The 14,807-nt window shown below is 33.2% G+C and overlaps 1 protein-coding gene across 2 annotated transcripts in view; it reads left to right on the top strand.

Annotated features, from left to right (window-relative positions):
• Positions 1-14,807, top strand: part of LOC140435258 (uncharacterized) — a 150,080-nt gene that overhangs the window by 84,930 nt on the left and 50,343 nt on the right. Inside the window, exon 1 of one of the 2 annotated variants that reach the window (XM_072524075.1) lies at positions 9,708-9,880. The exons of the other annotated variant lie outside the window; for it this stretch is intronic. Coding sequence (XP_072380176.1) covers positions 9,879-9,880 — 2 coding nt within the window. The 5' untranslated portion in view covers positions 9,708-9,878. Of the gene's footprint in view, positions 1-9,707; positions 9,881-14,807 lie in introns of those variants that run through there. 2 annotated transcript variants of the gene reach the window in all.

The following is a 14,807-nucleotide window of genomic DNA, read 5'->3' as shown; positions in this document are numbered from 1 at the left end:
TTATCCAACATGTCCATCATTTGCTCACAAAAAAAAGTTCTCCTATCAAAATCGTCTTCCATGAGCTCCTGAGTAGGTATCTATCCTATAATATCTTATAGGGATGCAATTTATTTTCTTTTAATATGTTTACTATCGATGTATGGCTAGCATTGAATGCAGTGGATGCCTGTCTACTCGATGTATGTGGATTTTCCTGAAACTCAAGCAACACATCTAATTTGAGTTCATCACTCAATGCATTGGCAGCTGCTTTTTTTATCTGCCTTACATGACCAAACTCGCGAAACTGCTTCTCTATTTTACTTATTGTTCCTTGGGATATAGGCGGTAAATTAGGAAATTTCTCATGAAATAGGCGAGTTACTTCCTGTTGTGTTCGGGTGTTATCTCCGTAACCAAATATTTGTAAAACTGTTATTTTATGCATTTCCGTTAATCTAACCATTTTTCAGAATTGAATTGAACGAACTTTTTACTTAAATTAAAATACTGACAACTTAAATAAAACAATTTACTAATGCGTGTTAAAATAACGTTGCCACGGAAATTCTTTAAAGTTTTTTAATGGTTACCATCTAAAAACTACATTGCTATGGTTTTTGTTCACTTTCTCATTATCAAGACCTAAACGGGAAATAAGTTTTGAGTATATTTTATCGAATTTCGGTAACCACATGATTTTAATTTATTTTATCTTAATTAATCTTAATAAACTTGAAAGCGACAACATTTTAGAATGGAGAATGAAAAGACCTTTCAAACGATATATCACAAGCCTATACTTCCTATTTTAAAAATTGGATGTTGTACCTGTCATTCTAAGGGGGTTGAAGGTAGGGGTTGCATTTTCAAGTTAAAGAATGTCAAGTTATAATTAAAATTTGACGTGTTTCGGGATTTTTTATAAATATGTACAGTAACCTAAATAATGAATTTATTCCATTTGGCTTTTACACACTGTATAAACTTACGTCATATGCCTTCAAGTTTACTACTCTCATTCAAAAAGTACTGCCTCTAAGTAAAACTTTAATTATAGAAACTTGTTCGATTCGACATTTAGTCAAAAATATAGGAACTTATAATATACGGTTACATAATAGAGGGTTAACAGTCTTATTAAATGTGTTACCGCGGCGCATCTGTGACTCACCTTATAGATTTCTTCGTCTTGCAGAACCCAACCTGTATTTGCGGTTAAAGGCTAAAAACTGCGCACTTTTACATTAAACAATAAAGGTAAAACTGATCGCGATAGCGGCGCATCGCGTTCATTGAAAAACAGTCAATAATGAAAGAGACCGCATTCCCAAGCCACGAAAGTAGGACGCACACACATGGTGCATTTCTCCGACAAGATGGTAAGCATTTTGCATTTTATTTTTTATGCCATTAGAGGAATGTATCCACTTATTCGTTTAATGAACGAAATCGGTGCTTTTTACGGATAATTTTTTAATGGATATCATTAAATCAAACATCGTGACAGATCTTGAACATTGTTGTAATACTATTGCAGTCAGATGTTTCAGTTTATCTCAAATATCTTTTCTCTTTCTCTATTTAAAGATATCTTCCATATAAAATAAACTAAATAAATGTAACAGGCGATTAGAGAAGAAAAATACCCTACTAATGAGAAAATAATATTTTTTATTTCTAAATGGACATCTTTTACCCCAATTAATTCTTGTATTGAAAGATGGTACCTACGAAATATTTGAAAGATTTTTCCGGTAGCCGTTTGTGTATATTGTTATGATTTGCTCAAATGCATGTTTTTACAATTTATTAGATCTTACCTCTACTTGAGCTTACCTTTACAAAACAAATATATTTTAATACGATATCTCAGGGCTCTTTTAATATTTATAGTGTATTTTTATGTATGAGAGAGTAATAAAACAATAAATTATGTATCCAAATCACTAAACTGTTGATACGGGTGACTCAATGAAAAACAGATATTTGTCAACAAGTTTACAGAAGTATATAGGAAAACAATTTTAAATTGAGTATGACCACCAGGTATAAAGGTTGGAGCAGAATAGAATACAATAGTTGTGAGGGTTACTAATCCATAAATAAGGTTGCCAGTGTCGGAGTGATGGAGGTTAACAGGTAATAATGAATTTGCAAGAAATGTAAGATGTTTATTTTATTGGTTATATATAACCAATAAAAGTTTAATAAGTACCTACCTATTTGCAAAATAAAGTTTAATTCTTTAGATAAAATAAAACGTTTTATTTTATCTGAAATGAGTGCATTCCACGAAGTAAGGGTTTCAACAATCAAACATTTAATTCTTTAATTCCAGGAATCTACGACAGTAATTGACTAGATAATTACCTTCTAAACTTATTCCACAAAAAATGTGATAGTGGGTTTTTCCATTTTGTAGGAAGGTCCAAGTGGCGAATTCAAAATTCTTAACAGTTCACTAAAAGTAGGTACTTCAGTTGCAAGGTGCAGTTTATTGTGTATACTACTGTTATGGAAAATTTGGAAGTGCCGTGTAAACGCCGAAAAATTGGTCCTCTAACAGTTAATGAAAAAACATTAATATTTAATTGTTTTAAATCATTTACAGACAAACGTTTATGTGAAAGTGTTGATGAGACCGTTTAGTTAGTTAGCAGTACACTTGGTGTTGGGAAATCTACGATTTACAGAGTTATTAAAGAAGAGAAATGTAGTAGTTTTCAAATGCCACGTAATGCTCCAGGGAAACCAAAATTTCAAATAGAATATCATTTTAAAGAAGGACTTCGACGGAAAGTGCATGAATTCTTCTTTAGACAAGAATTTCCAACATTGGATAAAGTTCTTGTCTCAGTTCGAGATGATAAGGATTACCCAGAAATGAGTCGAAGTACGTTATGGAAACTTTTAAAAGAAATAGGCTTCCGCTGAAAAAAGAATCCCAGAAAGTCTATTTTATTAGAAAGAAGCGATATTGTCATATGGAGAAGACATTTTCGAAGAACCATAAAGGAAATGAGAAACCAAAAAAGAAAAATATTTTATCTTGATGAAACATGAATCAACGAGGGTCATACACCAAATAAATTTTGGCAGGATAACACTGTTACAAGTCAAAGGCACGCTTTTGTAAATAACTTATCTACTAGTTTAAACCCACCATCAGGAAAGGGACGCAGGCTGATAATAGTACACATTGGCAGTTCAGACGGTTTTGTTGAAGGTGGTTTATTAACTTTTGAATCAACTCGTACCGGTGACTACCATGAAGACATGAACGCTGATGTCTTTCAAGAATGGTTCGAACAAATGATAGATCTTCTTCCTAAGAACTGTGTAATAGTAATGGATAATGCAAGTTATCACTCCAGACTTATAGAAGGACTGCCCACAACCAAGTGGTTAAAAAAAGACTTGCAGAATTGGCTGAGTTCAAAAAATATTACGTACCATCCCGGATCTATAAGAAAGGAACTTTATTCGTTGTGTGCCCTTCATAAAGAAAAATTTAAAAAATACGAAATTGATGAAATTGCCAAAAATCGTGGAATGACAGTACTTAGATCCCCACCATATCATTGTGAATTAAACCCGATTGAACTGGTATGGGCACAGATAAAGAGTGAAGTTTCAAGAAAAAATACCACTTTTAAAATTCATGATGTTAAACAGTTGTTTTTGGAGGCCGTAAATAATGTAAAACCTGAAAACTGGGAAAAGGCAGTAAATCACACTATTAAAGAAGAGGAAAAAATGTGGAAGCTGGACAATATTACTGATAAAATGATCGAGCCAGTTATTATAAATCTTGGTTCTGAAAGTTCATCTTCTGAATCTGATTTGGATTTGTAACAAGTAGCTGTAAGTTTTATATTAATATTTTTATTCATCTATTTAACATACCTTAGACGGTTTTAAAAACTCTTTTTCTCTTTTGTAATTTTTAAAAATTAAAAAAAATGTGAATTTTTTAAAACCCTTTTTAATGTAGGCCAGTCAGTTCTAATATAGTGTGTGATAAAAGAGGTCACTTTTGTTTACATACACATAACACTTTATAACACTGAAATAATTCATTTATTTTTTACAATTATTCAAAGTAATTTTTCAATTAATCTTGAGCACGCCCATGGAGTGGTCGGAGCTACCAGTTAAAATTATGCTAATTACTCTCTCGTTCATAAAAATAAACTATAACAAAAAACGTTGCTTCAAAATATTTTTTATAGTTGCTCTTGAGGAAAGAGTAGACAATAGGAAAATACATTTAAAGAAAAACAACTATGAAATTATAAAGCAAATGTTATATATTTTCAAAATAACTCTTCTTCTTCTTCTTTCTTTTTGTATGTAGGATTTAAAGCCTGTTTCTTCTTCAATATTAGCCAAATAAATTGTTTAAATTATCGCACCATCTTTTTCTTGGTCTGCCAATACTTCTTCGTCCATTTGGTGACTTATCTAGTCCTAGTCGTACTATCCTATCCTCTGCCATTCTACTAATGTGTTCGTTCCACTCTTGTTTCCGTTTTGTCACCCATCCATTTATGTCTTCTATATTGTATGCTCTTCTTATGTTTTGTCTTAATTCTGCCATTTCTTTCCGTTGGTTTTTTATGAATCTCCATATTTGTTTTTGTGTACCGTAGAAGTCGCTTTCCATCATTTTTGTAAACTCTTCCCACTGTTAATTTTTTGTTCTTCTTACCAACTGCTTTGTTTCATTTCGTATTCTTCTATAGGTATCTCGGGATTCTGGAGTATTTAATGTTTTGTACTTCATGTAGGCCTCTCGTTTCTCTTTACATTTCTCTTTTATTTCTTTTCTGAACCATGATGTATTATTGTTGTTTATTTTGTTCAGTATTACTTTGCGTTTTCCTGGAGCTTCTGTTGCTGCTTCTTCAATGTTGTTTTTCATTTTCTTCCAGCTCGCGTTTATATTTTCGATGTCGTCTATTTGTTTCAGCTGTATCTTCTGTGCTAGCCTTCTTTGGTACATTTCTCTTGTAGAGTCGTTCCACGGCAATTTTACATTGAATTTGTCCTCGGTGATTTCCTGTAGAAAATGTTTGGTGTTATGTGTTTATGTCAAAATAAATCAAGTTTTATAATTTTAGAATATCAAATAAAAAATACGCTATACACGATTATCAAAATGATGAAAAATCAAGCATCCATCAAATTATACATCCAAGATTATCAATAAAAAATTAAATAAACTTATATCCAAATCAAAGACCTCTTATTTTATTCTTTGATTTACTTTTTTACTAGTGAATAAAAAATGTTATATTTACTTTAATTTTCAATTAAGAAAAACAAACAATTACAAACAAATAACTCTAATCTAAATAGATAGCCGTGGTTGATAGCCTGTGTTAACTAAATGACAAAACTAACCTTGTCTTCAAGACTGACTACCTTATTTTCCTTCGATTGTGAACTGCATTAATTTTTGCCCAACTCCTCATTCAAACTCCTAACTCCAGAAACAAGCGTATTCTCTCAGACACAAGTGAACGACTTGGTCAAATGTAAACCATACATCTGTTTTTTTACTTACATTATGTTATATATTTCTTCAACTTCTTTTGCCTGCTACCACAGTTGGATCTCTTTCCACAAACACAAAACACAACTTTTCGCAAGATTTACTTTTTTTAAACTCAGCACCGTCGTATCAGAAAAGCTGCAATGTCATATCCAGGTCTTTACACACATATAATACACAATACCTATTTCTTCTCCTGGCAGGACTCAACCCGTCATCGACCCCTCAAACCTCTATATTTTCTAAACCAATCAGAACGCACAAATATCCCTCCATTCCAGCCGTTTTCTTCCAATCAAATTTGAATGCTGTCACAAAAAACTCTACTGCTACCAAAACCCCATCAATCAAACATTTCTTAGTAAAAGTTCTTAAAGATTTGTTCAATTTCCAAGAAAAAAAGATAGGTAAAGTTCGTGTTAGGCCTTACATTACAAAGGAATCTTAAAATTTTATTCAAATTTTTTGTTTACAAAATTCTTATTTGCATAAATGGTCGAACCACCGCTATTGTCATTTTCCCAGTGAACGTCCCCTTTGTCTCTACACAATTACGATTCACTAATTCGGAAAAACACTTAATAAGCCTGATCCCTGGTTTATACTTTACAAACTTAATATTGCTGTGTACAGGATTTGATTTTTTTCTCAAAAGAAAAACTATACAAATTAATTTTATTTTTTGTTTCTTTTCAAAACTTTATGCCTCTGCAATATTATTCTCAACCACCCGTTAACTTTCAAATATTTCAATTCTAAAATGTCCATGAGGTTCTTTTGTCAAAACTTTCTAGCTACTCGTTCCTTTGTGCTGCTTACATGGAATCAATTGTCCTAACAATCCTTCCTGCCACATTTGGGCTGCCAAAATATCCTTGGCTATGGTTCTCCCGATACATGATAAATTTATTTGTACTTATAAATACTGCAAACTTCTCCCAATCAGTATTCCTAGTCCATAAGCTGCTACCTCTTTTTAAAACTCTTACTCACAAAATTACTTATACACCGTTTAAAAAACTGCCGGCATTAGATCACTTTTTAGGATTCGATGTTCTTTTCTCAAAGGTCAGCATCAAATACCCACCTTCTCGACTTTCAACAATCTATTAAAATCATAATTATCTTTCTATCCCCCTTTTCTACAACCAATCACTTTTTAGTCCTTTCAAAAACACCCGATTCCCGATTTTTCAAAACTATTAACATATATAACAATGGACCTCCATAATTAGCTTTCTACAAAACTTCCCAGAATCTTTAAAATCGGTACGAGGTATAATAGAACAATAACAAGCCGTTAATTGCCAATTGCTCGAAAAACAGACAGATTCGTGTTTACACAAAAAGAAGACGAAGAAGAAGAATTTGTTTTGTATCTGAGGCACGAAGGAAATGAAAAAGCGAGTTGTCTGAAAGATGTTGATAAAATTGAAAGAAAAATTCTATAAAACTACCATAAGACCTATGTTGCACGGACCGGACTGTTGGGGAAAAGAAACAGGAACAATGAGTGCATATAGAGGAAATAAGAAACATAAGATCGATGAGTAGAGTGACAAAAACTTAAGATGGTTAGAGCATGTTTAGCAAAGAATACCTAGTGGAAGGCGTTAAGGTAGGACATGTTTGTGAAAGATATTGCTATCTTTATTACCTAAAACATAAACTTATGAAGGTAAAGACATTGATGATGATGACAGTTTACAATTTCTTTAGTTTATCTTTTATGTAGTGGATTAATTTCACTTTTGTGTCTTCCAGTGATGTCTGCGCGTGTTTTTTATTGTTATATCTAATAGTTTGAATTTTCTCTACCTATTAAAGTAATGATGTTTCTTTTCGTAATTTTCTATTTCTTTGCATTTTTTATTCATTCATTTGTTCTTTCCTTTTTTTTTATTTTTGATATAATGTCTTTATTGAATAGGTTTTATTCTGGTAGATTGCGTCCCTTATACTTTCTTTTTTTGTCAATCACATTAAGAATATATAGAAAATAGAAAACGATAAGAAAGATGTAGGAAAATTAAAACATGATAAGGATAAAATATAAAATCATCATCATCATCATAAGTGGCTCGACAATCTGTTGCGGCTCTTGGCCTGCTCACAAAGAAGTCGCAACTCCTGTCGATTCCTGGCAACTTCCCTTTGGTTTTGAAAATGTCCTCTTCTCTTCAAAGTTGTATCTTCGACACCATAGCCCATTTTCATTTACGGCCCCAAAAATCTTTTCCTCTCAAAGAGGAAGAATTTTCCTCTCAAAAATACCAAGAAGTCTTTCATCATTTTGAGATAAGGTTCACGTTTCAACCTCATATATCAAAAAAGGTCTTTTTAAGGTCTTGTATATACTATATATAAACGTGCTTTACTACACGTTTTATATTTTTATTTTTTAAATGTTTCTGGAGACCATAAACAGTTCTGTTTGCTATTGCTATGCGTCTTTTTATTTCGTCGTTTGTCGTGTTTGTAGCGTTTACTAGCGATCCAAGATATGTGATTTCTTTGACTTGCTCAAAAGTATGGTTGTTAATTAGAATTCTCTGTTGAATATTTCGACGGTTTTTAGAAACCAACATATATTTGGTTTTTTCCTCGTTTACCACAAGTCCTAATTCACTTGCTGCGTCTGCAAGCCTTGTAAAACACTGTACCATGTCTCTCATACTTCTGCCCACTGTCAGCGAATGCGAGAATTTGCGTCGATCTGTTAAAATAGTTCCATTCATTTTAATATTTAATTATCTGAATGCCTTTTCCAAGGCAATATTAAAGAGGAGACACGCCAGCGCGTCCCGTCTTAGACCATTATTAATGTCAAAGAATGTAGAATTTTATCCTACAATTCGCATGAGCTTACGTTTTGCATTGTCACACATTGCCGAAGATTTTATACGCAGATGATAACAGAGTAATGCCTCTATAGTTCTTACACTCCAGTTGATCACCTTTTTATGCAGCGGACATATTATTCCCTTTAGCCACTCTTCTGGTACCAATTAATTCTGCCATATAAGTACTATTAGTTTAAGGATTGCTGCAAAAAGTTGATTCCTGGGGTTTTATTGTCTTTGAGGATTAGGATGGCATTTGACACTTCTTTTCTTGTTGGGTCTTCACTGTGTAGTTGACGTTGTAGATTTTGTTGATTGTCCATGTTGTAAACTCCTTCAATATCGTTTATATTTAGACATTCGCTGAAATATTATGCTCATCTGTTAAGAGCTGAGTTTTTATTATGTAGAATTTCACCGTTAGTGTCTTTACAAATTTTCAATCGTAGTTTAAAGTCTCGACGGCTATTATTTAATAATTTGTAGTATTTCTTCGTTTCATATTTATCGAATTAACTTTGTATCTCATTGAAAGTGTTCTGTTCGTATTCAACCGATGGATACGTTTTCCCTCTCTTGTAAGACGTTTATACTCTTTTTTTTCTCCGTGTACAACCTGCGTCGATGGTTTTTAATATGTTGCGTTCTTTCTATTTGTGGCCATTTCGCACTCGTGATCAAAACAATGATTTCTTTTTTGGACTTGGTTTTGTTCAATATTTTAACCGATTTCTGTAACATAATATCTCGTATATTTACTCATAGTTGGTTAATATCTTCTTCTTCTTCTAAGTTTGTTATCCTTATTTGATCTTATATTTGCTGTCTGTATACATTTGCAATCTCGGGATCTTTTAGTTTATTAATGTCGATTTTTTCTCCCATTTTTTAAATTGGATATTCTCTCTTTAAATCGTGCTTTAACTAAATAGTGATCACTATGTTTGCTCCTCTAAAAGACCTAACATCTAATAAGTTAGAGCAGTGTCTTGAATCGATGATTATATGATCTATTTGGTTAATCGTTTCATTATCAGTAAATGTCCCAGTTCCCTTATGTATATCTTTATATTTTATATTTTTATATCATCTATTTATTTTATTTTAAGTTGTTCTTCTATTATGATACCATTTTGGTCTACTGATCACCTATATTATTCTCAATTTTGAGATTATTCAAGGGCTTATTCCCCTGCGAAAGTTTGAAATTAATTCACGCACGCCACCTTCGGTTAGAGTTGCGAAACAACGGTTATTCAATTTTCCCGCTCTCGTATATTACCACAACCAGGTGTTTTCAGATCAAGTTACCTTTGCCGAACAAGATTCTCAGTTCCTCAGTTGTTTCGTGACCTTTCACTAAGAGCACTAGATTGATTATAACAATTTTGTGAGAATATGTTCGTAAAGTTGACAGCAAGAGGTACGAATCTCAAGTGAAATTTTCGGTGATTTTAACGCTAGGTCTGACAGTTAAGGGCACTGCATACATAATGTAAGTAGGAATTTTTGAATTTTATTTTGGAGACTGTTTATTATTGTCGTATGCTTTTGTTTAACACCTTATTGACAATAAGTTGTATCGGTAATCAGGTTAAACAATATTCCTTTGTTGTACTTCTATAATTATCACAATTAGATGTTATTTTCTTATGTAATTATGTTATTTTTGCTAGGAAAATAGCTGGATTTAAATTAAGACGTATTTTTGATGTAAAATTGTTAAAAAATTGAAGGACGACTTCTTTGCAAACGATGTTATATTGTTATTAGCATTATTTATTAATTTTTTGTTGGATTAAGGATTAAAACACCTGTCTGGAAATTTGATACGTAGGAATCATATTTCATTCATAGCCGTACTTTGCGATTTATCTATCTATGTTGCAAATATTGCTTTCGATTATAAAAATTATAAATTAATAAAAAATGCGTAAATCATTATCAAAATATCAAAGTATTTTACGAAGAAATTAGTCAGCGCAATCAAAACATTATTAAACTAGTTGTCCGTGATTTTGACGCCCAATGTGAGAAAAATTTAAATAATTTATAGACAAATTTGATACATCAACAAAAGGACAACTAGAAATTAAATAAATTATATTTTACTCGCAGAAAAACTTATCAGATAGGACCTAAGAGTGATTAATAAATTCACCAGATTAAGAACAAAACCACTCACGAGAAAATTTGCTACTTAAGTCGTTAAGATAAGAAAGATGTAGGAAAATTAAAACATAATAAGGTTACAATATAAAATCATCATCATCATCATAAGTGGCTCGACAATCCGTTGTGGATCTTGGCCTGCTCACAAAGAAGTCGCCACTCCTGTCGATTCCTGGCAACTTCCCTCCATCTTCTAACCTCTAGAATCTGTAGGTCTTCTTCCACATCACCAATCCATCTCCTTCGTGGTCGTCCTCTACTTCTTTTACCCTCTGGTTTTGAAAATGTTCGCGTGAAAAATCTCTTCGTTTATTAGTGATCTGACATCCTAGTAATGTGTCCAGCACATCTAAGTCTCTGCACTTTAACGAATTTCACAATATCTGGATCGGTATATAACTAATATAGTTGAAAGTTGTATCTTCGACGCCATAGCCCATTTTCATTTACAGCTTCAAAAATATTTGTAAGAATTTTTGTCTCAAAAATACCAAGAAGTATTTCATCATTTTGAGATAAGATCCACGTTTCAGCCCCATATATCAAAACCGGTCTTATTGAGGTCTTGTATATATTGATCCTTACTGCAAGTTTTATATTTTTATTTTTGAAATGTTTCAGGAGACTGTAAACAGTTCTGTTTACTATTGCTATGCGTCTTTTTATTTCGTCGCTTGTTGTGTGAATTCTTTGACTTGCTCAAAGGTATGGTTGTTAATTTGAATTCTCTGTTGCATATTTCGAGGGTTTTAAGAAACCAACATATATTTGGTTTTTTCCTCGTTTACCACAAGTCCTAATTCACTTGCCGCGTCCGTAATCCTTGTAAAACACTGCACCATGTCTCTCACACTTCTCCCCACTATAACTATAGCGTCGATCTATTAAAAATAGTTCCATTCATTATAATATTTAATTGTCTGATTGCCTTTTCCAAGGCAATATTAAAGAGGAGACACGCCAGAGCGTTCCCCTGTCTTAGACCATTATTAATGTCAAAGAACGTAGAGTTTTCTTCTTCAGTTCTAACGCATGAGCTTACATTTTGTATTGTTAGTTGGGTCAACTTAACTAACTGAGGTGGGATCCCAAAGTCTATCATTGCATTATATAATACAGTTCTTTTCTCACTGTCATAGGCTGCTTTGACGTCGACGAAGAGATGGTGTGTATCTATGTTATATTCTAGTGACTTTTCTAGAATCTGCCTATGTGCTTGAATTTGATGTGTAGTTGACTTTCCAGCAGTAAATCCGCATTGCTATTGACCAACAATATCCTTGTAAAATATTTAAGTCTTTCAAACAATACATTGCCGAAGATTTTATACTTCTTCTTCTTAACATGCCATACACCAAAGTGCGTAGGCGACTATCTCATTACTAGAATTCTGTTCTTGGCGGCGTGACACAGCTCGCCTGTATTGTGTATTCCTGTCCATTCTTTAATATTCCTTAACCAGGATAATTGTTTGCGGCCGGCTCCTCTCCTACCTTCGATCTTCCCTTGTAGGATTAACTGTGGGATTTCATATTTTGCTTCTCTCAATATGTGCCCAAGGTAACCAATCTTGCGTTTTTTAATTAATTTAAAGAGTTCTCTTTCCACGCCGGCTCTCTTAAGGATGTCATCGTTTCGAACTCTATCCACCCAAGGTATGCGCATCATTCTTCTTAATGACCACATTTCAAATGCTTCAAGTTTGTTGATAGATGTTTTTTTCAAAGTCCACGTTTCCATGCCATAAAGCAAGATGGACCATATGTAGCACTTGACCATTCTGTAGCGTATTTCGAAATGTAGGTTTTGATTACATAGGAGCGCTCTGAATTTCACAAAAGCTTGTCTTGCCATTTGTATTGCCAGATTTTATACGCAGATGCTAATTAATAGAGTAATGCCTGTATAGTTCTTACACTCCAGTCGATCCCCCTTTTTATGCAACGGACATATTACTTCCTTTAGTCACTCTTCTGGTACCAATTTATTCTGCCATGTAAGTACTATTAGTTTATGGATTGCTGCAAAAAGTTGATCACCACCTTTTTTATACATTTCCAAACAGATTTCATCGACTCCTGTGGCTCTTTGAGTTTTAAGATGGCATTTGACACTTCTTCTCTTGTTAGGTCTTCACTGTGTAGTTGACGTTGTAGATTTTGTTGGTTGTCTATGTTGTATCCTCCTTCAATATCGTTTATATTTAAATATTCGCTGAAATGTTGTACCCATCTGTTAAGAAATGAGTTTTTATCTGGTAGAATTTCACCATTAGTGTCTTTACAAATTTTTAATCGTGGTTTAAATTCTCGATGACTATTATTTAATGATTTGTAGTATTTCCTCGTTTCATTTTTACCGAATAAACTTTGTATCTCATTGAGAGTGTTTTGTTCATATTCCCTCTTCTTACGTCGATGGATACATTTATTATCTCTTCAAAGAAGTCTATATTCTTCTTTTTTTTCTCCATGTACAACCTGTGTCGATGGTTTTTTTATATGCTGCGTTCTTTCTATTTGTGGCCATTTCGCACTCATGATCAAACCAATGATTTCTTTATTCTGACTTAGTTTTGCCCAATATTTCAACCGATTTCTGTAATACAATATATCGTGTATTTGCTCATATTTGGTTAATGTCTTCCTCTTGTTCTAAGTTTTCTCTCCTTATTTGATCTTCTATTTGATGTCTGTATACATTTGCAATGTCGGGATTTTTTATATCTTATTAACGTCGATTTTTTTCTCCTTTTCCCGATCTCCTTTTTTAAATTGGATATTCACTCTTTAAATCGTGCTTTTCAATATATAATACAAGAACAAAAACTGGAAAGAAATGATACAAACAAACGACACAACAAAAAATGTGATTCAATAAGCCTGCAAAAATTTCGTTTCAGATCGTTTTTAAAATTTCTCATACTGTAAAATATCCATATTCTTTTCTGAGCTGGCACAATTTTCTTTGCCTTTTCCGTTTCAAATAAGTAGACAATTTTGGTATTTTGACGTTTCTTTTCCTTTCTTCCTAGTTTGGGCTTATATATTGATTTTGTGAGTGGTCATGTCTATCAATATCTTTTGATCTCATGATTTAATATTCCAACAAGCTTACTGTAACCTGCTATTCTTTCTTGTAGCTCTTTGAGCTACAAGAAAGCTACTAGAAATGAAAAATAAACAGATAAACACATAAAGACTAAGGAACGACAATAACTAAATCAAAAGAATTGTATAAACAGAAACAAATTAATGGATAAATAAAAAATTAGAAGACAATTAGGCAAATTAGAAACAACAATTAATCACAGCCGTAAACGCTCCCAATCACTAACCAATAGGCGTTCCTATATCATCTCTCTATATACTCTCCTTCAAGCCATCCTGCAAGGAAAAATATTTGGAAAACGAGGTCCAGGAAGAAGAAGATCTTGGTTAAAGAACCTCAGAATCTGGTTCAATACAACATCTGTGCAGCTTTTCCGCGCTACTGCAGATAAGATACAGATTGCCATGATGATCGCCAACATTCGTAACGGATAGGCACATCAAGAAGAAGAAGAGAATATCATCTCTCGAACCAGCTAAATGATCGAAATGGCTGTCTGGCTTGGCCAGACCAACCCGCCCAGGGCGGAATTTCTGATAATCCCTGAGAACGATAAACTCTCAGGGAGAGAAAGAAACGTTTTTTAATTCAGACGCCAGTTCGATTGAGTTCTACTTCGTAATTGAACACTCCTAGGTTCGGCGTTCTTTACACCCACAGGAAATCTGCCTTTTATTATATATTTTCTTACATTTTATATCTTTATTGACATGTATTTGATATTTGACTTGTTTTATATTTCTCTTTTCTTTGGTAATTTACTAGTGGAAAAGACAACTATTTTGAAAGTTTGGTGACTAACTTAAGATTCTTATTCACCAGGAATCCTGGAGATGAGACAATAATTTGTCCATCAAATGGGCAGTAGATCTCTATCAAGTCCAAGATTTGTCCTTACGAAGCGCACTATTGCCTGAACCCTTGATAATTTGCATACCAAACATACACCGAATCAGCATGTACATCAGTAGTACCGTAAGGTCTACTTCAGACGACAAAATGCCTCTCAGAACGACTGAGGAGGTCAAACAGGCTTAAGAATCCGAATCTAGGCCTCCTGTCCTTCTGAGTGACATGGCGCTCAACGTGGGGACGATTTAGTTGTTTTTGCCTTAGCAGTCTATTAACTCGCTTCTATG

The sequence above is a fragment of the Diabrotica undecimpunctata genome, chromosome 2, assembly GCF_040954645.1.
Source record: "Diabrotica undecimpunctata isolate CICGRU chromosome 2, icDiaUnde3, whole genome shotgun sequence".
NCBI classification, from domain to species: Eukaryota; Metazoa; Arthropoda; class Insecta; order Coleoptera; family Chrysomelidae; genus Diabrotica; species Diabrotica undecimpunctata.
Note: the sequence above shows the minus strand (reverse complement) of the source record. Positions and strands in the feature narration are given on the sequence as shown.